The following is a 25,950-nucleotide window of genomic DNA, read 5'->3' as shown; positions in this document are numbered from 1 at the left end:
CTGCGGTTAGGCAAACGCCTGCGAACACCAGCAACTAGGACAGAGAGACTTCGGCTCAGCTTCTTCCCCCAGGCCATCAGAGTCTTGAACACTGAACTCTCCACACACAAGCACACATGAGCACACACACAACACACACTGTATACGCTCACACACTAGCAGTCACTTTACACAATGAAAGGTCACTTTAAAAACAAGAACGGGAGTGGTTCTTGTATAGTAAACAGATGGATAGCAAGCTAGCATAAGGACACATAGTATAACTGTAGATTGTATAGTAAAGCATGTATAGTAGTGTACATAAGACCCAGTGCCTCATCCGTAGCTAACAGTGTATTGCACTATCGCAGGACCTTAGCATGTCTTACCATGCTTTTTGTAAACTTCATGTATATATACCTGATATGTCTTATTCTATTACTTGTATTATTGCACAAATGTCTTATTCTCATCCTATTGGATTCTTATTATTGTATTATGGCATTATTGTATTATTGCACAATCGTTGCGGGCAAGACCCCCCGCATTTCACTGTATACTTGTATGCCGTGACAAATAAAACTCTTGACTTGACTTGACTGTACATGCCATTACTGCTTTTTATCTATTGACTCATTATAGCTACTTTATTATCATGAAATAATATAATAAACACCCACCAGTAACTATGACATTGTTTATCTGTATCATTGTATCATCATTGATGTTTATCATCATCTGTATCATCAAAAACAGGGAACAAAATGTACTTTTTTATTTAAAAAACAATATTTTAAAGAAATGTTTTTTTCTGGTCATTGTAAACAGCGACTCCTACAGTTCGGTCGGGGCACCTGCACAGCGAGGGAAGGATCTGGGGGAGGTAGTGTGACCCTTCACGTTACACTCCCCCAGTGAGAGTCCGCGCTGCCAGGTGAAAAGAAGCGGTGGGCTGGCTACACATGTGTCGGAGGAAGCATGTGATAGTCTCTGCCCTCCCAGACCGACGGTAGGGGGTAGAGTGCGCAACGGCCAGGGAGGGGATTGGGAATTGGCATAACGACTAACATTGGGATGGGAGAAAAACGGAAAAAGGAGGGGGGAAAAGATAATACAAAAAAATTAAAAAGATATATATTCTTTTTACCGGCCAAAAATTATAAATAGCTTTTTAGTACATGTTATTATATGTATTATGTGTTATCTCTCCACTCCATGCTATGTTAGTGCTTGTGCCAGCACAGGAGATAAGATTATAAAAAAGATTATATATATACATATGCAAATAAATATCTTCCTTTTGAATAAAATAGGAATCAGGATTGTAAAAGCTAATTAGCCTAATCCATGTCAAAAAGAGTAGCCTGTAGTAACATTTACACAAACACATGTGCACATACACACAAACAATACTCTCACGCGCGGTAATCGACGACGTCGACTCAGCCGTCGTTTTTAGAGTTATATGGTTCTTCATACTGAGGTACTCGATTGCACATCCAGTCTCACTTGTCGTGTGCAGGAAGCTGATTGTGCCCCAGAAGGAGCCCTCTCCTCTGCTGGACAAGAAGATTGAGGTGCTGGAGGCCAAGTTTGCTGACATGACTGACGAGGAGTTGGAAGACCTTGGGGAGGATGATGGCGAGCTGGCAGATCGGTCCCTGCCTCAGCTACAGACCTCTCTGTCCAGCGACATCGAAGTCATGCCTTATACCCCTCCACAGGTCAGGTTATTATCATAACCTATCAGAAATATATTTATTCATCTTTATCTACCCTTTTTTCACCCTAGATTTGCACTTTTATTGACTCTTTTGCTATTTTTCAGCAGTTCCCTGCTACTCACATGGTTACACACATTGGGCCTCATTCACCAATACTCTCTTAACTCTCTCTTATATTTTTCTTATATTTCTTCTTAACTGTCTGTTAACTCATTGGCTGCCAGCTATTAGCCTTATCCTGTGGTAGCTACTGCCACACTGTAAACGATGGCTAAATCTATATTCTATATTATAGCCATGGATACAATACTATAGTCATTTGACATTGAGTTTCTTCCGGTCAAGATGCAAAAAAGTGATATTTTTTCCATCCATACGTTCCCGTGTTATACCGTGGTGAATATAAGTATGGTTTTAGAGCGGTCTAGGGTAATTCATGAAATGCTTAGTTATGGCAGTATACGTCGATTCAATTGTAGACGTTGCCGTTTCTTGCCTGAACCCGCTATTGTTCCGGAATCAAATCCACATTATAGGTATTATGTTCCATGTTGCATGAAAGGGGATGGGGGGGGGGGGTCGTTTCTGATTATTTGATTGTCAGTAACGGCATTCCCATTGAACACTAAAAATGGTTATCAGCCCGATCAGTATGAAAGCATTGCAGGATCAAGCTAAAATTTTCGTCAAATCGCCCTTACCTGTGGCCGGGAGTAATCTAAAAAGAATAATCCAATTGTTTGATCGCCATCTGGTATATCCAATGTCCATTTGCTCGACGGCATAATTCACCACAACATATGGATCGGAGATATTTGACGCGCTTCAATGTAACCGGCAGAACCGTTCGTCTTGCCCGACAAGGAACATTTTTACCCGAGACCTGGGGCCATCCCACAGAGAAAGATACAAGGGTAGAAAGGGTGCTCGATACCGCCGTCTAGCGTGATGCGGCCGGTATTGCACCTACTGTAGGCATTCTCAATGCGATTCCCAATGTTAACCCAGAGTCAGTGGGCCTGTAATGAATAGAATTTTTTTTGCATACGCCCCACCAGCTCCTTATAAGGCGAATGAGGCGTGTGCAAAACGGCGAGGGCGGTGTGCAAAACAGAAGAGGTTCGGCATTGCATCTGCACCATGCTGATCCATTCAAGGAAGCGATTTGCGACTTATTGTTATTATACAGCACAAGTACAATACACCATCCAACCAGAGTGTATAAATAAATGCTCCATAAAATAAATAAATATTAATTAATTTAAAAAATGGCTTAGTGAGGCAGCCTCAGCGCACAAGAGCACACACACACTTGTACTGTATACATGCAAAATGAATCGTTCCAGCAAAGTAGGCTTTGTCAATACTGAACGACTGCGCGCTTGTCAAGAGCCAATCGCGCAGTAAGTTGAGAAATACCTGACCTGTCACCTATCTCTCTCTGAAAGGTCCCTGTGGCTAAAACCCTGAGTGCGCTCAGAACTTGTAGGTGTGGAGGCACAGGATTTGACCGGCGTGTGTTGTGTCTGAGTTGAGGCTCCAGAGTATTGCATACATCTAAAAGGACCAGTCTTGGCAATCTGAAACGGCTAAGCAGCCACTCATCTGGCTCTGCAAATAGATCTAGACGATCTCTAAATATGCGTTCTATGCGTACGGCCTGGGTGGCCAGAGCATCTAACTGTTCTTCTAACAGCAATATATAATCCATTTCAGAAGCAGAACTCAGGCAATAAGTTCTGGGTTTTTTAAGTCGTATTTGGGGGCAATTGACCAATGGTAGGCTTTTTTTTCTTTTTCTCATCTGGGTAAGAGTTTCTTATCTGGGTAAGAGTGTTCTCGACCACTCTTTTTTTAAAGATACATTTTTTGGCGTTTTTATCGCTTTATTGCTACTGGGCAGTCCAGTAGAGAGAGACAGAGGAGGAATGGGAGACAGAGTGGGGGGAAGACATTCGGCAAATAATGACGGGTTCGGGAGTCGAACCCGGGTCGGCCGTGTCGCGGCTGAGCGCGTTATGTGGTTCGCCACTGGGGCGCCTTCTCGACCACTCTTAAAATTTAGTCTTGCCTAAGAGAAAAGCAAAAATAAGAAAACATTGCTAGTAAAATGCTAGTTAACACTTTGGTTGCCTAAGGTTAAATTAATGATATACCATAGATTGCCAGCGCTATTTGTCTATGGAGAAAGTCCCCTTCTTTGCAGGGCTATAACTTTTTAAATTCTATTGCTACATTGCCATTATTAGGGCCCATTCAAAGTCCTATATGTATTGTTCATTGTGTAGCAACGTTAAACTTTTTCATTCACATATTCATAGTAAAGTATGGTCTAATGTATAAGTATGTTTTCATCTCTTTCTGCAGCTTTCTCCAGAACGTGATATATAGCCCCAAATGCATTATATTGATGATGAAATACAGTTTGATGGCAATCAGCGCGATATAAAAAATTCCAACTAGACGTACTTCTAGAAGTTACTACACGTCATCTGATGTTGACCGGATGGGCGAGGGGGCGTTTATAATTCCGTGGGCAGCGTTATACCAATCATCTAATGTGGGTCAAATGTTGATAATATCAGTTATTATCGAAGACGGTAACGTTACACGCTGAAACTCACCCCAGTCTCCGCGCGCCGTTGGGCGATCATCGTCGAGTAGACATTTTATCATTATGGGATATATTATTACCCGGTCCATCTCCAGCTTGTATAATGGTATATGAATGAATGAATGAATGAATTAATGAATGAATGAATGAATGAAAACTTTATTAACAGATTGCAGAATGGGTACAGTGCAGTACAGCTCAATACATACAATTGTTAAGGGGATGCAGACCAGAGAAAGACTTTCGTCTTGTTTACACCAGGGTCCCCCATTTCCAATTCATCGTAACATATATGACATACATGACATACAGATAGACAGTACTGCTACATCTATACATTTATGACATACCAGATTTGCAATTACAGTACTGTATTTGTGATACAGAAAGAAAAGAGTATATACATTAGGCGTAGAAACTGTACATTGGATTGGGTAGGTGGGGGTGGGACTGTGCATTGGAGGTGGTTGGGGGGGGGGGGGGGGTAGGAGTGGGGGGGGGGGGGGGGGGGGGGGTTGGGTAGGAGGGGTGGGTGGGGACTGTACATTGGAGGTGGGTGGGGGGGGGGGGGGGTGGGTAGGAGGGGTGGGTGGGGGACACTGTACAACTGTACAAACAACACTGTACATTGGATTATTGACAAGACCATACTTGGTAATTTACTGTACATTGGAGGGGGTTGTTTTTCGGACATTTACAGGGGCCAGTTTCGAGTTGCAGTCTCCCTTAGGTGTTTTTTGAGTGTTTTTGAAAGTGGGTAGTGATTCACATTCCTTTACAGCTTTGGGTAGGGCGTTCCACATTGATGTGGCATAATTGCGAAACGTGTTTAGTCCCTTGTTTGAGCCGAATCTGGGTTTAACATGATTTGTGGAGCTCCCTCTGGTGTTGTGATCGTGGTATTCACTGACCTTTGGGAAGTATTTAGTCATGTACATGGGTACCTTGGTCGTGTAGTGTATCTTGTAGACCAGGCCCATTGCAAGTTGCTGTACTCTGTCGTCTACTCTAAGCCATCCTAGGTTGTCAAAGTGGGCAGGGGTGAGGTGGGTTCTAGGAGTAAGGTCAAGCAGTAGTCTGACCAGTTTGTTTTGAGATGTTTGTAATTTTGTTTTTAGCGCCTTTGAGGTGCTTTGGTACCATGAGGTGCAAGCATAGTCGTAGTACCCTTGAATGAGTGCTCCTGCTAGAGTCTTCAGGGTATTCTTGTTTACCAGTGAGGAGATCCGGTACAAGAAACGAGTTCGTTGGTTGACTTTTTTTATTACATTGGATGCCATTTTGTCACAGGAAAGATTTGCCTCTAGGATGGAACCCAGGTAGGGTTCAAATCATGTTGTTTATCGAGTTATTGGCAATCGATCGCTATGTAGTGTGACGAGCTAGAGTGCCGGAACCTATACCGAGTGCCCGGAAGTAATATGGCCGACCAGCAAAACCTCTACTGCGCTTCCTGTTAAGCGGTTGCGCCGATCGGCCACCAGATGGCGCTCCTGAACCGCCAGAGAGCTCAGTGGGTCCTGCTGGTGGATCTCAGGCCAGCGGAGGGACATTATGAATCCGATCGCAGATTTTTGAAATATTGATATAAGGACGCTGTACAGCGTCCCCCGGCAACTTTAGCATGGCCAGGAAAGACGTCTAAAGACGGGTCCCGGCACTCAAAGTGTTAAGAACAAAATAAGAGGAAATCTGTTCTTATATCACTTTTTGAATGAGGCCCATTGACACTTGGGAGCGTCTTCTACTGTTGGCCACTAAGCAGCTCCACTCGAGCAATTGACCTATGTCAAGCCCCGCCCTCTTTTCATGATCCCTCGGGAAGCGACAGTTGTGATTGGAGAATCAAGAAAAGAGAGTAGGATGGGCGGCTGGGTAGCGCAGCGGATTAAGCGCCTGCCTACCACCGCAGAGACTCTGGTATCGAATCCAGCTGTCAGCGGTACCTCCGGCTTGGTCGGTCGTCCATACTAACACAATTGGCAGTGTTAGCGGGTGGGAAGCCGGTGGGGGTGTGTGTGTATCCTGGTCGTTGTAAACAGCGACTCCTACTGGTCGGTCTGGGCGCCTGTTCAGCAGGGAAAGAATCTGGTAGGTAGTGTGATCCTCCCACGCATTACACTCCCCCAGTGAGAGTCCTCGCTGTCAGGTGAAAAGAAGCGGCTGGCTGACTCCACATGTATCGGAGGAGACATGTGATAGTATCTATCAACCCTCCCTAGGCCGGCAAGTGGGGGACAAATGCGCACAGCGACCAGGAAGGGAATTGGCATAACGACTAAATTGGGATGGGAAAAAAATACGGAAAAAAGGGGGAGAAAAAATAGATTAAAAAAAAGAAAAGAGAGTAGGGTTTGAGATAGTGCCCTGTGCTAGGTCATTTCAACGTTAGTTGTAGAGGAAGGGGAGAGTATTACTCATTCACATCCCCTCACCAAGTTACCCCGTCAGCCCAGGTATTTGAACCGGTGACGTCACGGGCCTGCTTCTCTAAACTTTAGGCTACATCTGCCCTCAATTTAGTACTGAATGTAGTTCTCAAGCCAACAAGGTGGTATTAGTAGAGATTAGAATGTTTTAAATCTCACTCACTCAGCCTTGTCTTTGATTGCAGTCAACTCCAAAGTCCATGAAGGGTCTCTCTAAGAAGGAGGGCTCGAAGCGGAAGATCAACATGAGCGGCTATATTCTGTTCAGCAGTGAGATGAGGGCGGTCATCAAGGCCCAGCACCCAGACTTCTCCTTCGGGGAGCTGAGTCGGCTGGTGGGCACGGAGTGGAGGAACCTGGAAGGTCCAAAGAAGGCAGAGTATGAAGGTGAGAAGAAAGTGTCCAGAGATCACAAGACATCACTGGATATAATTCGGGATGGGACGATATGCATAATCTTATGATATGATTTGATACACCATGTAGGGTTCACGATTTGATAAGAATGCGTTTTCGGCGGTTATGTCAAGCTAATTTATTGCATACAAAATGGTAATTGCCCTCTGCTATACAGACTGTAATGGGTGACGGAGAACTTGTAAACGTGATGAGCAAGTAGTCTAATTTGCGATTACTACTAATTACTACAACGGCAGAATAAAATGTAGCTGATATTGCGATGCGTTTCTTCCACTTCGTGATACATATTGTCCAGTTTTATTTTATCGCGATATATTGAATGTTGATATATTTTCCCATCCCTATTATGTAATTGTATTCTTTCCAAGCACACTGGTACAGGGCATATTGGGATATTATCACTATATCACTATTTATTGTGTTCCAGAACGAGCAGCTAGGGTGGCCGAGCAGCAGGAGAGAGACAGGGCAGCCCACCAGCAGGCTTCCCCTAGATCAGGTACCCCAATAGGGGCACTGGTGGGGGTGGTAGCTCCCCCAACCCCCATGGGGATGCTTAATCCCAGCATGACGCCTGTGTCAGGTAACCCCTCAGAGAGGGGCGGCACTCTGAGGCTGAATAAGAAGCTGAACTGCTAGAATCATTCTCCTCATTACTCCCTCTTGTAGCTTGTAGCCTGTTTTGTGTTGAAGCCGTTATCTCATCGTACATTTCCTCTAACACATCCTCAGTAGACCACCATTCTACTTCATCCTTTTAATCAGTTAGTGCTTGTGAGTAGTGCATGTGTGTTCAAAAATTATATTTTCTTTGTCATGTGCAATTTTGTCACTCAATGGAATCAATTTTCAATCTATTTACCTCTAGTGTTACCCTCTGCATGTTGTCATTATTATTCATTAGCGCATTCATAAATCTTTTTGGCTAGTGCAGTAGTTGTTGTTGCATGTCTCACTGATGCATGTATCTGTTGTATGTGTCTGTGTGTTACTACCCTACCCTGAGAAGGCATGCTGGGTGTATATAGGCCGGCTCTCATGCCCATGCAGTTCCCTGTTGAGGGCATGATTGGGTGCATGATGCCTCCGCACCACATGGGGGTGCCTGTCTTTCCCCATCATCCCCTTCCCGGTATGCCTTGGTACCCTGGAATGCCGTATCCTGGTAAGGGCGCATTCACACCCACCCCCACCTGCCACGCAGTTGCTTCCTGTCTGCCACTCCTAACTTGCAGGAGGGGCTACCTGTACCGATAGGCAGCGGTTGTTAAGTTGACGATTAGCCAGTTGACAACTTGTAACGTGGTCTCTCACGTGAGGCTCAGTCATGCACCATTTCCACCACACAAAATGTCACTGTATTGAAGTCTACTGGTAGCAATACTCTGGCAAACCAACATTTAGTTACATACTTTCATCGATTATTTTTTTATTGATTCACAATAAAACATTTCAATATTTAAAAAGATGTGTGTATATATATATATATTATTTGTAAAACAAATCAATATCAAGGGCCAGCTGCTCACAAATATCTTGAGAAAAAAACATTTGTGCTAAATGTGCTCACAGGTGTGACTGGAGCTGGAGCAGGAGGCACCTATGGATCCCAGGTAAATCTTTACTATGGGAAGAAAATACATATCCTGAATGAAAACCATTATATAGTTGACAATATCAAACCTTTGCGTTCTCACACTGTCTGTAGCTGATCTCCGGTCAGCTGTCACTAGAGTTATGTAGTTATGTTGCGATGTTGTTGATAAAAAAAGGATAATAAGCCTGCCAAAGCCTTCGTCAAAAGTCAAAGTCTTGGTTTGACACACACTTATCATACAAGTTCAAAGGCAGTGAAATGTTTCTTCTGCTGCAGTAGCATCTGCCTGACTTCATAGTACATCCATTCAGATGGCTGGTATATTTTATGATTCTCTTGGCCTTAGTCCTGCACTGCTTTTTGTAGATTTCCTGTAGGTTGGGGAGTTCACGTTCGGTGGTATGCTCAGCTGACCATACCACTCTCTGTAGGGCCTTGCGGTCCTCCTTGTGATGTTCCCATACAAGGCAGAGATATTTCCAGACAGCATGCTCTCTACAGTGTGTAAAATGTGTAAAAGTTCTTTAGTATCTTGGGGGCTATCGTGAACTTCCCCAGATGTTTCAAGGAAGTAGAGGAGTTGCTGCAGCTTCTTCACCAAGCTGTCGATGTGTGTTGTCCATGTCAGGTCCTCAGAGATGTGTGTTGTCCATGTCAGGTCCTCAGAGATACAGTATGTGTTGTCCATGTCAGGTCCTCAGAGATGTGTGTTGTCCATGTCAGGTCCTCAGAGATACAGTATGTGTTGTTCATGTCAGGTCCTCAGAGATACAGTATGTGTTGTCCATGTCAGGTCCTCAGAGATACAGTATGTGTTGCCCATGTCAGGTCCTCAGAGATACAGTTAGTGTTGTTCATGTCAGGTCCTCAGAGATGTTTTTTTTTACTAAATTAGTTTTAGTTTTTAACAGATTTATCCCATTGTTTCTGTAGAATGTTACTTGGCTATAGTTTGCTAAAGTACTTGAGGTCAAATAAAGTCCATGAAGAGAGAAGACTTAGATCAGTTGAGTTTTCATGTTCCTGAGTTTTTGGAAAAGCTCAGTAATAGAACATCAAGCTCAGTAATAGAAGCTCAAGGTGAAAACCCTACATGTGCTTTTGTCAGCAGTTGGCAGCTTTGCAGTCAAGTTCAGTTCAAGTTCAATAAAAATAAATAATAAAATAAAATAAACGTAATGTGTTCTCACTCCAGGTCCAATTACATGGACATGTGTTTTTTCTAGGTGGGTATGATGGGTCCAGGGCAGCAAGCCCCACCACCATACCCAGGACAAGCTCAGGTGGGGCACCCTGCTCTCCTGCAGCCCTCTACGCCCATGTTCGTTTCCCCGCCGCCCAAGGCCCAGCGCCTGCTCCACTCTGACGCATACCTGAAGTACATTGAGGGCCTTACCGCAGAATCTCCCACCATTAGCAAATGGGACCAAACTCTCTCAGGTGAACCCTCTCCATGATGGCAATCAAGACAATCTACATAAATGCCTGCGGAATATGAACCACTCTCTGTATTGCTCAAGGCCTCTCACCCTGCTGAAGCCTAGCCACAGTGACTTTTTACTGGAGGGGGTGGGGATGCAACATTGCAACAGGGTGGCCAGATTCGATGACAAGTTTCTGGGTCTTCCCTGCCCCAGCTTTGCTCCTTCATGGCCCCTCCTGTTTAGCTCCAACCAATAGTTTATAGAATGTCATGGTATCTTAGTGGGATGACACGTAAATAAAGTGTAACTGAGGGGTTACAAAACCCTGACTGTATTAAAGATTGTGATAGATTAAACCACTGCTAGTTATGTACTTTAATTACTGGCCAGACAGTACATCTAATATATGGCAGACACTCATAATAACACGGCACTGACAAAGAAATATCATTTGAGGGTATTTATTATTATGCAGTAAATGTTACAGATATGAGAATTAGGGTCGCGCTTGTATGGCGAAGAATATGCATAAGTCAGTCAGTAGCATAAGTCAATGGGAATAGAATAATTCCTACGATGGGGTACTAGGCTAACGCCGCCTGGCGTAGGGTGGCAATTATAGGGGGAAACGCTGGTACCGCTGGAGACAATGGGTTTCCTCCCAGAGTTGTAAGCTCTGGAGGAGAGAGGAATGTTCGGATACTCAGTCTGATCAATTGAAGAAGAAGGGGTTTCACGTACAGAAGCCAGTCCTTGTAATCCAAAGCTCAGCATCAAAAGCAATAACTGTAATCCAATTGCACGATAGCAATGATGATAGCCAGCTAGCCTCGGTCCATGAGGCCAGCCCGAATGTAGATCCTCAAGGTGGTTAAATCCAAACGACAGTGGGGATTAACGATGCTTTTCTCCAGGTAGTACGTTCCACAATCAATATAATCCAACCAATACTGGTTCTGCAATCGCCGCCGTCGGTTCCAATGTGCACATGTCCAGTAGGTTCTCCGACTAGGCCTCCTCGTGTGCTGGCACCAATGTATTTAGTCCACGCGCACTGGCTAAGGTCCACTAGCTAAACGAACGAACTGCTGGGTAATGCTGCACACGAACGAACTGCTGTTGGCACGATACACAATAATTAACGACTCTTTACTTCACATTAAGCTAAGTCGAACTTGACGTTACTGCATTAAATCTGACACTTTTACTATTCACTTCGCACGTGGTTCTCAACGCTCTGTTAGACGAACTGCTTCTCACTACATTAGAATCACACTGAACTGTCACACTACTGCGGTTCGCACCTGCCACGATATATATACTTAAATGGCTTTTCTAGTGCCAAACCTAACCACTTGCCCGGAATCAATGCGCTGCCAAGGGCATGTCCTGACTTGCCCAGACTCGCCCTTGAACCTGTCTGAGTGCGAGACTGCCTGGCGCCGCCGTCAGGGGGCATTATCCATAAGGAAAGTGAATATTACTAGGATTCAAACGCAGGCTTAAAGGGATATAAACGTGTATATATAAATAATATACAAGGTATATAAAACAATAAATGTAGATTCTCAGCTTTAATCTGGCCCTTCACAACAGCCGCCTCCTAATTAGTCCGCACCTAATTAGTTAAGGGAGACAGATTAATAGTCCAGTCAACTGCTCAATACTTGTTGTGAGGGAGTAGGTCAATCTACAAAGTCAGTGGGTCATGGTCGTCATCAGGGGGGTCAGGGAGCTCTGGCAACTCTATCAGCTTCGCCAAGGGTCGGGTGTAAGTCCGCCCTTGGACTATGACTTCTGCCGCTCTGACCTTCCCATCGGCACCAGTAATCACTCTGCTCACACGGCCGGCCGGCCACGTAGCTCGGGGTAGTGACTGGTCTATGATCGTAACGACTGTGTCCACCTTCAGGTTGTCCCTGTCCTTTACCCACTTCTGACGGGCTGGACGGGATGGTAGGTAGCTTAGGGGGAAGCGGGCCCAAGACTGCTCGATCGGTGCTTGGTTGTGTCTCCACCTCCTCCGTCCGTTCCTCTTGTTCTTTCGGTACACCGTCTGAGGAGGGGCCGGTTCCGGCCGCCCCATCAAGAGGTAGTTTGGGGTGCTGGGTTCGAGGTCAGCTACGTCGCTTGGATCGCAGCTAAGGGAGGTGGAGTTCGGAACTCCCTCTTCTTGAGCCCACTGTTCTCTCACAGGCCTCTCGTCTAATGTCAATAGCCTCTCAACGGGCTGTACGAGAGAGTGGCCTGTGTCGCTCACCTTTGTGTACAGGCAGCGTGTAGACGTGGGTTGGCTGGCAAGTCCGTAGAGGGGGCCCTGGAGTGTCCACCCCAGTCGGGTCTTGACCGCGACTGGGCATCCTTTGGGTCCGATGTGGGCCGCCTCGATTGGGACAATGAGGTCCGCGTGGTCGGAGCCTATGAGCAGGGTCGGTGTGGCGCCGTCGATGAGCGGTATAGGTAGTCTGCGTAGGTGCGCGTACTTCGCCATCAGCTGTGGGATGGGGTAGTTGTAGCTTGACAGACCTATGTCATGGCTTGTAAATGCCTTAGTGATGCTGTACCGCTTCTCGGGCTGCCCGACCGCTGCTATTGTGAATGAGACGTTTTTGCCCTTTATGGTTTTTAGGTCTCGCTGAATAGTACGGATTGTCATTGTTTCTTTGGTACCCCGCAGGCCCAACTGGGCTGCGGCGGAAGCGAGGAGGAGAGTCTTTTCAGACCCATCGTCGAGGACGGCGTAAGTGTCCAGGACCTTGTCCTCGTAGCTCAGGAGCACTCTGACCACTTTGATGAGCACTCGGGGGCTCCCACTATACTTGGGGTCGATGTGGAGCACTCCTGTTGGTGGGTTGTCTTGTCGGGCTAGTCTTCGCTTGTTATCCTCGCACAGGAATCGGCGGTGATCGGCTTCTTGGGGGTCAGACGCAATCCACTGCTCCATTTCGGCTATGGTCAGTCTCGGGAACACATTGCACTGTGCCAGCCAGTGTCCTCTGCGGCAGTACGTACAGGCGATCTTCCATACCTCTTTGGCCGGGGGGTTGTGACCTGTCTGTGGTGACGCCGACTCGTCGTAGTACGAGTAGCACCGTGACTCCCAGTGTCTGCTGCAACAGTCAGGACACCAGGGGGGGGGGTTCAGGACTGGTTTGTGGTGACACCGCCTCGGCCTGGTACATCACCGTGACGGGCCTACTTTGGTTTCCTGGCGGACGCTTGTTGCTCTCATGCAGGACTTCTAGATGGGCGCCGTCACACTTGCCGCATCTTTTCTTCAGGCGGCACTCGGCTGCCATGTGGCCACGCGCGCAGCGGAAGCAGCTGCGTTTGTCCTTAAGCCACTGACCTATTTCGGCTGTGGTTAGGTCTTTGAAGGCGTCGCACTGTGACAGCTGGTGTTCACCGTCACAGTACTGACAGACAGCCTTCCACTTCTCCTTGGTGTGGGGGTCGTGGCTCGTCTGCCGTGACACAACCTCGGCCTGGTGCATCACGGTCACGGACCGGCGGTTGTCGTTGAACCTTCTCGGTACATCTTTAGGGTCAGAGCCACCCCACACGAACGTGTCTAATCGTAGACTGCTGACCTCCCTGGCGAGGAAATCGGCCAGGTCTAGGAGGGATGGTTCTGGGCCGTGGGGGTCACGGTGGTCTTTCTGCCGCCGAAAACGCTCTTGACGGGCTGGAGGGAGCTTCTCCAGTATCCGCTCCACGTTGGAATTTGCATATAGTTCATATCTCCCCTTCTCCTTTTGTGACCCCAGCATCCCCACAAGGGATTGCACCTTGATAGAGAGGTCATCTAGTGCTCTATTGTCTTTGGCTGGGGGGAGGCGGTCGATATCTCGTATTTCTTGGATCACGTAATCCCATATGCGTCCATAGCGGGCGTCGAGGGCCACCAGAGCATCTGAGTAGGGGGTTCTTGAGTTCGAATATGCCAGCGCTATGTTATGCGCTCTGGGCACTTTAAGGTGCTTGAGGAGGATGGCATATTTATAAGACTCGTCGTGTACATCGGACATGATAGTCTCTAAACACATGCGTAGTTCCGTGTACTGTGCTCTGTCCTCACGCGTAAAGTCTGGGAACGTCTGTGTTCCAAGGTAAGATGCCATGGATGGCTGGGACACCGATGCGCGTAGGGGGAGAGGCCTCCTTGGCGAGTCTCCCCGTACGTGGGGTCGTGAGTTAGTGCTGGGTGGGTACCAGAGGCCGGGTACCCAGGTGCTGCTCCTTGGTGCTGACTGTGTATTAAACTCACCCATGGGTTGGATCGGGGGTTTGTAACGCAGTGGCTCGGGGCTGAGGTCGGGGCTGTACTGGGCCTCCTGGTCCAAAATACGTTTGTGCTGGTGGGCTGGATGTCCTCCATCGTCCTCCGCTAGGTCTTGGAGTCTCTTAGTTAGTTTCTCGGCGACGTAGGCGGGATCTTCCCGTTGGCTGGGTCCCGTATAGACCGGTCGGGGAGGGGGCTCGGCGACGTAGGCAGGTTCTTCCTGCTGGCTGGGTCCCGTGTAGATTTGTCGGGTAGGGGAAGGTGCCCTCGACCCGTGTCGTGATGATCTCTGGGAGCTCCGGGTGGAGGAGTGGGGAGTCGCCCTCTGGAGCAATTGCTCCATCATCTGCGCCTGCCACCGGTCTCTTTCCGTCTCGCGCTGGGCATTGGCGACGTCGCGCTGTGCCTCGCGTTGCGCGTTGGCGCGGTCTCGCTGAATGTTTTCTTCAGCCTGGAGGCGCCTCTCTTCCAGTCTGATGGTCTCGCGCTCGTTCTGTTGTTGTGCTTGGAGACGTTCTCTTTCTAGTGCAGAATGTTCGCGCTCACTCTGTTGTTGCGCTTGGAGACGTTCTCTTTCCACTGCAGACTGTTCGCGCGCACTCTGTTGTTGCGCTTGGAGACGGTCGCGCTCCACTGCAGACTGTTCGCGCGCACTCTGTTGTTGCGCTTGGAGACGGTCGCGCTCACCCTGGATACGGTCTCTTTCCGTCGATGCTGTTAGCGTGGCGATCAGGGCTTGTGCTAGTCTCTGGTCAGCCTCGCTGGGGGATGACGCTGATGGAGGTGATCGGGCGCTGACAGGACTTGGTGGTGACCTGTTCTCTTGGCGCGCTCCGAGGTCCATCTCTAAGACGCGGTACTCTTCTCTTGGGTGCGCGCCGAGGTCTATCTCGGGTGCGCGCTCTTGGGTCTCTTGCGTTCCGAGGTCCATATCGGTGGTGCTGTCTTGATTCTTTGGCGCTCCGGGGTCTATCCCGGTGGCGCTGTCTTGGGGTATAGTCACGTCATGTCCCGCTTGTTCCCCCCCGTGAGCTAAGTCAGTTTCGTTTGAACCCACTGGGGTCTCTACTATTACTTTTTTTTTTTTTTACCTGTAACAGGGCAGTTTTAAAACCAGAGACAGTGGACAGACTTGTCTTTCTTGCCTGCAACTTAAAGTAATGGCTTTGCTTGTCCAAATGACAATACTGACCAAATTCAGATTTCTTTTTCTCTTGTCCATTTATTTTGTTTGCTTTCTAATTTAAAATACATTTTGAAACCGTCTGTACACAGTAGGCTATGTGTGCTAGCAGAACTAGACTCCAGTCACGAGTCACAGTGCACATGTGCGGTGGTTTGTCCACCAAAAAAGCGCCAAAAGATCGAAAATAAACTAGCAGAGCCAGAACTGTTCAACTCCTCTGGAGCCACAGCCAGCAGAGAAGCCGGTTTACTTTAGCTTTTAAACCAGCTGCAGCCTGAGAACTGGAGTGTGAGGGGATGTAACACTAAAGATGGCGGCAATGACAAAGAATTGCTGCAAAATAAACATACATCTGTTGTTAAAAAAAAAAAGAAAAAAAATCTTTTTTTTTTTAATTTTTTTTATACTTATAACAATTCGATAATTATCGATATCGAGAAATAAAATAAAATTATCATATCGTTATCGCGATATGATTTTTTTCCATATCGCCCAGCCCTAGTCTCTACTGGTGGGGCCGACAAGTCGATAGGATTGGGCATGCTTAAACTATCAGTTTTATCCGTGCTTAACGTCTTTTTAGATAAGCTAGGAGGTAAAACGAAAGCGTAGTCCTCCAGGTGTGGAGGTGGCTGACGTTTGCGCCTAGGGCGCTCTAGTTTGGGAGAGCCGTCTGGAGAGTGTCCGCCGCTGGCCATATTAATATGATATTAAAGATTACTGATACCCTCCGGCTCGAAGGACCAATTGTAACTGAGGGGTTACAAAACCCTGACTGTATTAAAGATTGTGATAGATTAAACCACTGCTAGTTATGTACTTTAATTACTGGCCAGACAGTACATCTAATATATGGCAGACACTCATAATAACACAGCACTGACAAAGAAATATCATTTGAGGGTATTTATTATTATGCAGTAAATGTTACAGATATGAGAATTAGGGTCGCGCTTGTATGGCGAAGAATATGCATAAGTCAGTCAGTAGCAGTGATGCCACAGATTACTTGTAAAAGTAATCCGATTACTGATTACTGATTACTCCTTTAAAAAGTAATCCAAGTTACTTTACTGATTACTTGATTATCAGAGTAACTTAGTTACTTTGAAAGTAACTAGGTTACGAAGTCGTCGTCGTTCCCCCAACAGTTTTTTTAAAACGCTTTATTGAAAGTGCATAAATTGTTTTTAACTTGTTTCTCTGCACATAACGTAAATTGTTAAACTAGTGCTTCAGCTTCTGTACCATCAAGTATGGTAAAGCAACAGTCTATGATGCTCACAGCATTAGAGCAGCCAGCCAGTGGTTTTACAAAACCAGTGTATCCATTCACATCTAACAAATGCAGGCTGAACTATTCAATTATATCAACTGTAACTATTAAATTGTTTTTATAAATGTCTCTCTATAAACATACAATCAGTCTCTCTTTAACATGTAAATTAACTGTAAATCTGGCAAATAAGAGCTTTTGCTCTGCCACCATCAAATATACATTAATCAATAGGGAAAGAAACAATCTCTCTCTTTTGCTGTTTGGCTGGCCTCCGCGTCCTCCTGTACCTAGTCGAAGCGTCGTAGTGTTGTGATTCCAGATGCTTTCAATGCAATTGGATGTGCTGTTTTTAGCGGTAGACAGTATTTACGTTTAGGTCGCTTTCACATATAGTTTTGGTGGACTCGGTGCGGTTCTGGGGTGAAGTTGCAACATTGTTGCATTCTTCATTTGGTTCGCCTGCTTTCACACAGAGGCGGACCGAGACCTTCTGAACAATGTCACGCGGTCGAAAAGGGCGCTTGTCTATTGGACAGTGGAAATGTGTGTGTGGCTGCTGCGATCCCGTGTGTGCGCGCGCGCGTGTGTGTGTGTCTGTGTGTGTACTGCGGAGCCCTTCAGATCAGCGGAGCGAGTTTTGACATGGCATTGATCCATTGTTCTATTGAAGCACATTACCACCATCCTCTCGCTAAACAACTTGTAGACCACAGTGTTTTTATGAGTGCCCACAAGTAGCTGTTTTAATAATATAATAAGCCGCGCGCCTCGGTAATAATAATAAGCCGCGTTTTTTCTTCCTGTAAGCGTTTTGGGGTGGAATTCTCAGACGAATGCAACGGAGCCCTGCTGTCACACGATTGGCGCATATGTCACATGACGTGCTGTGAAGACCCGCCCTACTCTGCCTCTGATTCGCAGACTGTGGATGGGGAATGTGATTGGGCCAAAGCAGAGTCACTCACAGACAGAGAGTCCAGTCACGCCGCGGGACAGTGGGGACACATTCTTGTGTAACCCTTTCACTGCCACACCACGTCACGTTAAATGTATTTTTGACTGTCAAAAACGAAATAAAATACTGCATTCCGCCTGCATTATGAATTTATGATGAGATAGTAACGAAATAGTAATGCACAGCCACTTGGACAAGTAACTGCAATCAGATTACTGGCTTTTAAAGATTAACACGTTAGATTACTATTTTCGGGGAAAAGTAATCAGATTACAATAACGCGTTACTTAGTAACGCGTTACCGGCATCACTGGTCAGTAGCATAAGTCAATGGGAATAGAATAATTCCTACGATGGGGTACTAGGCTAACGCCGCCTGGCGTAGGGTGGCAATTATAGGGGGAAACGCTGGTACCGCTGGAGACAATGGGTTTCCTCCCAGAGTTGTAAGCTCTGGAGGAGAGAGGAATGTTCGGATACTCAGTCTGATCAATTGAAGAAGAAGGGGTTTCACGTACAGAAGCCAGTCCTTGTAATCCAAAGCTCAGCATCAAAAGCAATAACTATAATCCAATTGCACGATAGCAATGATGATAGCCAGCTAGCCTCGGTCCATGAGGCCAGCCCGAATGTAGATCCTCAAGGTGGTTAAATCCAAACGACAGTGGGGATTAACGATGCTCTTCTCCAGGTAGTACGTTCCACAATCAATATAATCCAACCAATACTGGTTCTGCAATCGCCGCCGTCGGTTCCAATGTGCACATGTCCAGTAGGTTCTCCGACTAGGCCTCCTCGTGTGCTGGCACCAATGTATTTAGTCCACGCGCACTGGCTAAGGTCCACTAGCTAAACGAACGAACTGCTGGGTAATGCTGCACACGAACAAACTGCTGTTGGCACGATACACAATAATTAACAACTCTTTACTTCACATTAAGCTAAGTCGAACTTGACGTTACTGCATTAAATCTGACACTTTTACTATTCACTTCGCACGTGGTTCTCAACGCTCTGTTAGACGAACTGCTTCTCACTACATTAGAATCACACTGAACTGTCACACTACTGCGGTTCGCACCTGCCACGATATATATACTTAAATGGCTTTTCTAGTGCCAAACCTAACCACTTGCCCGGAATCAATGCGCTGCCAAGGGCATGTCCTGACTTGCCCAGACTCGCCCTTGAACCTGTCTGAGTGCGAGACTGCCTGGCGCCGCCGTCAGGGGGCATTATCCATAAGGAAAGTGAATATTACTAGGATTCAAACGCAGGCTTAAAGGGATATAACGTGTATATATAAATAATATACAAGGTATATAAAACAATAAATGTAGATTCTCAGCTTTAATCTGGCCCTTCACAACATAAAGCATGACTTAATCTATATATAAATAGAGAGGCAAGGTAAATTCAAACAGGATCAAAAAAGTATTTGTCTCTCGCCATTGACTACCATACATGTTTCTGAAATAAGAGTCCAGCGGAAGGGGAGAGACTTTGCCTCTCTATTGATATGAAATTGTGAAAAAGTGCAGAATACGTGAATAAGTTCAGAATTTAAGTTTTGATTTAGAATTTAATTAATGGAATTTGTCTCTCTGCAGCTCGAAAGAAGGATGTACGGCTGACTAAGGAGCAAGAGAGCAGACTGCCATCCCACTGGCTGAAGAGCAAGGGGGCCCATAACACCATGGCGGACGCACTGTGGAGGCTCCGTGACCTGATGCTGCGAGATACTCTGAATATCCGCCAGACATACAGCCTGTAGCACCGCTCGTTATGTTGAGCCTCTGCTCCTTATCCTGTCAGACAGGAAAGGATTACGCTCGCTAAAAGTGTTTATTTTGTGTTGTTGTTGTCATAAAGCCTTGTTTGTATTCTTATAAGCTCGCTCTCTGTTCAAGCAGTTTTTTTTATTTACACTTCAACTCATTGTTCCAAGTGCATTATTGTTATGATTGTCATTCTGTCATAGATGGGTGCTTTTATAAATTTAAAATGTGAAGACTTCCAATTGAGTGTGTTGTTATTGAAATAAAGGGTGAGCTACTCCGATTGAGATTTTCCTAATAATAGTTTATTCAGTTTGTTAATGTATAGATGATCATGATGTAATTATAGGGTGACCAAACGTCCTCTTTTGCCCGGACATGTCCTCTTTTCACGCCCTGTCCGGGGCACGTGAACACTTAAGGTAACTAACTTGCGTTCAGCGTTTCTCTGATTGGCCACGACGCCCACGTGACCGCGCGCTAGCACGCCCCCTTATCCACGCCTGCCGCTGTGTGTTGCAGCGCGCGGCAGAGGTCCCTGTGTGTTCTCGCCTTCCTCAATTTATACGCATGGAAGTATTGACTACGCCGTAACGAATCATTAAAAAAATATACCGTTAACTGGAATATGTTGTGCCTTTACACATATGTTGGATTATGTAATTGGTTTGTCATGAGACTGGGGGGGGGGAGACTGCATTTTTCGCCGATCATATAAAGTAACGAATTAAAGCGCTATTTGTTGCCTTTCGAATGCCATCTGAATCGCCAAAATCTGTGCCTCGGTTCTCGAGTTACATGCCGATATGTCAGGTGTGTGACTTTTTGCCAGATTATCATGCACTCCCGAGGGGTCCGTGTACGTTTTGATAGTTAGTTCTTCGTTTCAAACGGAAATACGAAAAAAGGAAAAAAACTGAAATACGAGGTGTTTTCCTATTTCCGTTTGAAACCAAAATCGAAAAAAAAACGGGGAAAAACTGAAATATGAAGCTGTTTTTCGTATTTTGGTGTCGGAATCAAATGAAAAAAGGAGTAAATAATGGTCCGATTTTGGTCCGTGTACGTTTTGATAGTTCGTTTTTCATTTTTGATGTGAAGAATGGATAACGGAACCACGTGACAAGTAAATTTTTCAATGTAAAAGCCATGCACGATCTAACGTTAACGAATATGTATAACGTTATGAATAAATACATGCATACAGATCTATACCAGGGTAACGTTATGATACATACATTTTTTGTTTTGTGCATTTCATTTAGACATTATCTTTTATGTGAAGTAATAGCCTAATATGGTCTGTCCCAAATAGTGTTGTCTAAACGCACGTTACCCAACAGATATCATAGTTCAGTGGTCGGCAATAGGCCACTCGCAGGCCGAAATAGGTCCGTCAGCAATAATATCTGCCCGTCAGATTATTTTGATATGATTTGTGATGAAGACTCGCTTTATTGTATCGGAATCGGGAGACTTAGGTAAAGTTAGAAAGATATTCACAGGGGCGGTCAGGTGGCGTAACGGAGATTGTGTTCGTCACCAACCCCGGAGCGGCTGGATTCGAATCCAGCTCACAGCTCCGGGGTTGTCACCAGCTTGGCTGGCCGTTCACACTAATACAATTGGCAGTATTAGAGGGTGGGAGAAGCTGGCGGGGTGGGTCCGGGTCGTTGTAAACAGCGACTCCTACAGTTCGGTCGGGGCACCTGCTAAGCGCGGATAGGATCTAAGTGGGATAGTGTGATCCTTCCACACGCTACGCCCTCTCAGTGAGAATCCGCGCTGCCAGGTGAAAAGAAGCGGTAGCCTCCACTCTCCCAGTTACGTGGGAAGAACCGGAAGAACCAGCTTCCGACTGGGAAAAACCATTCACGTCAGCCTCCTAGTGGTAATTCCCACTAGGACATATGGGATTTTTTTATAGACCCCGATATCTCCCACTTCGCGTCACGAATTGCGGAAGTATGGATGTGGGCGTTTCATCGAGTCAACGCGTGAAGGCTTCCTAGTTGTAGCAACGAGATGTCCTCTGGTTCTTCCGCTTCTTCCCACGTAACGTGAACGCGGCATAAGTGCGCAGCGACCAGGAAGGGGATTGGGAATTGGCATTGGGACTAACATTGGGATGGGAGAAAATCTGAGGAAAAAGGAGGGGGAAAAAGACCAATAAAAAAAAATATATATATATTCACAGATTCGAATTTCCGCGGTGAATAATTTTAAGTGAAATGTTTTTAAAACACAAAGGACACCTCTTTCCTATCATAGTAAGGTAGACAATGAGCTACAACCTTATTTTCACCTAAACGAGGCGAGCCGGCCTCGGAGCTGTACATTTAATAATAAAATAATATTGATCTATATGTGCATGTGCAGTCGGCCTTGAGGCAAGTGCGCAGCCAGGGACCGTCTAAAAAGTGCAACACCGAAAAGAGACACTACAAAAAGATTCAATAACTTCACTGTCATACAGTGTATAGTGTCACCAAAATCACTGCACACATCAGTGGTATCCTATTATATTATAGTGTTATACTACAACACTTAGATTTGGAAAAAATGCTTTTTCATAATTCTGGGGATTTTGTATAGGAAAAAACATTAAATATCTTCACTCTTATAGAGTGTAGTGTCACCAAACTCACTAAACCTGCATTTCTCAACCAAGGTGCCTTGCCTGCCGTTTTGCTGTGGAAATGTGAGTGTCCACAACAGCTGTTCTACTTGAATACTGAATGTTAATATTGAATAAGACAATATTGAATACTGAATGTTAATATCAGACCATATTGTATGACAGTGAAGTTATTGAATCTTTTTGTAGTGTCTCTTTTCGGTGTTGCACTTTTTAGACGTCCCTGGCTGCGCACTTGCCTGACTGCACATAGAGATCCATATTATTAAATGTACAGCTCCGAGGACGGCTCGTTTAGGTGAAAATACGGTTGTAGCTCATTGTCTACCTTACTACAATAGGAAAGAGGTGTCCTTTGTGTTTATTTCGCTTAAAAAATGAAGGTTCGAACATCCGTTCGAAGAACCCTGACGAAGTTTGAATCCCAAAAACAGGCTTTGGGGAGATAAATATAGACGCTTTGGGGACAGCCTTACCAAACATATTATTTATATTATTCAAATAAACTCAAACATGTTCCGTTGCGATGTCACAGTATGATGTCATAATAGACCATTCTAGAAGGAATAAAGCATATAAGAGGGTGAGACAGTATCCAGGGTTGTGCCAGGCAGTAGAATATAAGAGGTTAAGGGGAGTAGCACGAAGAGTTATTAAAGATGCTAAAAAGAGTAGTTGGAGGAAGTTCTGTGAAACACTAGGCCCTGAGACTTCTGTGAGGCAGATGTGGGCAGTCGTACACAGAATGGCTGGAATATATAAAAAAATCTCGATTCCAGTGATTCAGAAGGGGGGGGGGTAGAAGCAGTTACCAATAAAGAGAAGGCAGACATGCTGGTGGAGGCATTTCAGGCAGTGCATAGCTCTGGGAGTCTGGGGGAGGAGAGAGGGAGAAAGAGGACTGAACTGCTGTCGCAGAATGAGTGGAAGTTGAGAAGGAGCTCAGAAAATAATAATCCGATTAATTTGTACTTTACAATGAAAGAGTTAGGGGATGCTATCCAGGCTGGTGCAAATACGACGTCTGGCAGAGATGGATTACCCTATGAATTATTTAAGAATTTGGACGAATTTGTAATGGTTGTGAAGTATCTTTCACTTCATTTATATATGATCTGTGATCGTATAGTCTTTTACCCTTCTCTCTGCATTGTTTGTAGTTCAGGTGTTCGGTTCTATTAAGGAAAACGCAGACGAGGTGATCTGAATAAAACAAACTGGTGTGTTTATTCCATTCTTAATAAAACACAGCTAGGCATCAAACATTGTTAGCACAAGGTCTTCATTGCATATCTAATCGTCTCTTTGGTGAGCGGGCAGTTGGTCCCGCTTCTGATCGGCGGATGTCGTCAGACTTGTTTTCTCCGGTGGTGGTGTTGGTCTCGAGTTGTCCATGACAACACGCGGCTTCTCTTTGTGGTTGGTGGTCGCCAAGGCAACCTTGGTTTCGGTGAGTCTCAGCGCTCAGGCAGGAGCGCTTGATTTCGTCTCTCTCCGTGGCGGGATCTCCTGCTTTGAGGCGCTCCTCTGTCATCTGGTGTCAGTGGCTCTGTGTCTCTCCGGCTCGGCTCTCGAGTCTCCGGGTGGTGAGTCTCTCTCCTCTGTCTCCTCGCCTGCCCTTTTAATGAGATAGAAAAGACCTTTCCCCTGCCTGTCAGGTGACGTCACCCCGCAATCGGGCTTCCCCATTGGCCAAATTCCTTCTAGTAGGAACTTTCTGTGAGTGACACGTCCTCCTGTTCTGTTGACACAACGTTACACAGTAGAATCCGCCTGGCTGTTAGCAGTTAGCCATTCTATTACATTACCTTATTAGGGGATCCTTTCAGCTCCTCTCTCCGTGAACAGATAATTGCATACGTCCTTTTCAACAGAAATAGTATACTGGCTTCTTGATTAACCATTACTGTATAGTTTTATCTTTTAGCATTAAGAGATTTTATTCTTTATTGTGACTACCGTTTCCCTAATAGTTTTAAGAGTTATGTCCATGTTACTTATGTAATTGAACTATTTAATGTTACATCTTACTGTTTGTATTCCTATTTCAAAGTAATCTTTAATCTAGTTTTAGCTTTATTTGATCACTAAGTATTTTGTTCAGTATTAACATTAATTTACAAACGATGTCTTTGTATTTGGTTCACTTATTGTCAACTTGTCATGCCTGCCAAACCTATTTATCTAAGGTGATTTGGTATGACAGCTCCCTTTTAATACATATTGATTGCACTGTTTTCTAAGGCCATCTAACTAATCTCTCTGGCAAAGCCATCAGTTTTATCTATTTCCTCAAGGTCTAAAACCGTCTAGTCTATCTATTCTAAAGTTAAATGTGTAACTGGTGGCATTCTGCTTAAATTCCAATATCCTTGAGCCTGTGTGGTATGTCTTAAGTCAATCAAATCGGATGTGTAAGGGGAGATTCCAATTGGTCTGGTGTCACCTCTGACCTCTGAGGCCTTAGTCTTCTAACCAGCTGCCGTGTCGTAACATGAAATTGCTCAGCTAGTGTCAATAAGACCTTTGACCTCAACTGTATTTTCAGTTGGTTCTAAGATAATTAGTTCCTCTTTTATCTCTTACCACCTACTATAAACAAGCCTCGCTTCCTGCCAGATGGTTGGGTGAGGGGCGATGTCCTCTAAATCCTACTCTCTTTAGGCCTGTTGTCACGCCACCATTTCTCTCTGAGCCCCTGTGGCTCGTCTGCCAAATAAGCATTTTGTCTAATCATTTTGTACAGTTTCATTGTTCCATGTTTCATTTTGATAAATTCACGACAGTTGAAATACTGGGTTTGTTTAATAATGTGTGGCTAGAAGGATGCTTGCCAAAGGAGTGGAAGCATGCTGTCATCATTCCTATTTTGAAGCCAGGTAAAGTAGCGGCTGACCCAGGGTCATACCGACCCATAGCCTTGACGTCTGTATTGTGTAAAATTATGGAAAGGATGATTACTAATAGATTAGTTTACTTTTTAGAAAGTAAGGATCTTTATGTTGGGTATCAGAATGGGTTTAGAAATGGCAGGTCTACAATGGAATCAGTAGCTGTTCTAGACCAGGACATTAGACAGGCTTTTGACAATAAGGAAGTAGTGATAAGTGTATTTTTGGATATTGAGAAGGCGTATGACTCTTTGTGGAAAGAGGGGTTGCTTTTGAAATTGTATGACTTAGGAGTTAGAGGGAGATTGTTTAATTGGATAAAGGATTTTCTATTAGACAGGACGATCCAAGTACGTGTGGGGGGGCAAACCTCAAAAACTGTAAAAATAGAAAATGGCGGGGGCGGAGCTGAGCGATCATGGAGTAGACGTGTTTCACATGAGCTCCCTTCTACCGTGCAGAATATACGTTTCTCCCCATTAGTCTTTATTTTATTTGTATTTGTTTTTTGTCTGCTTGCTAATTCGTCGTGTTTCAAATACTGTCGTCGACTTTTTTCGACTTTCTGCGATGTCGGTGGTGGAAACCAGATCCATGAGCGCCCCAACCAGCAAACCACCACCGGGCCTGGCCGCACCATCGCCCGGTGTCGGTGAGATAAGCGAAGCTGTGCTCTTGGTCATGACCAAGCTACATGCAGAGTCTGAGACACGCTCCGCTGAAGCACAAAAGAAAGTGCTGACGGATTTTTGTG

At 45.4% G+C, this 25,950-nt stretch overlaps 1 protein-coding gene across 9 annotated transcripts in view; it reads left to right on the top strand.

Moving 5' to 3' along the window:
* LOC311230918 (protein polybromo-1-like) overlaps nt 1-19,902 on the top strand; it is a 40,983-nt gene extending 21,081 nt beyond the window's left edge. For 5 of the 9 annotated variants that reach the window (XM_084317359.1, XM_084317356.1, XM_084317354.1 and 2 more), the window contains exons 24-30: nt 1,502-1,703; nt 6,932-7,133; nt 7,594-7,749; nt 8,176-8,331; nt 8,739-8,779; nt 9,990-10,203; nt 19,500-19,902. In XM_084317359.1, the coding sequence (XP_084173485.1) occupies nt 1,502-1,703; nt 6,932-7,133; nt 7,594-7,749; nt 8,176-8,331; nt 8,739-8,779; nt 9,990-10,203; nt 19,500-19,663 (1,135 nt within the window). In that variant the 3' untranslated portion in view covers nt 19,664-19,902. The remainder of the gene's footprint in view (nt 1-1,501; nt 1,704-6,931; nt 7,134-7,593; nt 7,750-8,175; nt 8,332-8,738; nt 8,780-9,989; nt 10,204-19,499) is intronic. The other 4 variants (XM_084317357.1, XM_084317360.1, XM_084317361.1 and 1 more) reach the window with 4 other exon arrangements.
* The last annotated feature ends 6,048 nt before the right edge of the window (nt 19,903-25,950 follow it).

This window comes from Notolepis coatsorum, assembly GCF_963971535.1.
Source record: "Notolepis coatsorum genome assembly, chromosome: 6".
Lineage (NCBI taxonomy): Eukaryota > Metazoa > Chordata > Actinopteri > Aulopiformes > Paralepididae > Notolepis > Notolepis coatsorum.
The sequence above is the reverse complement of the archived record's forward strand: the minus strand, read 5'-3'. Positions and strand labels throughout refer to the sequence as shown.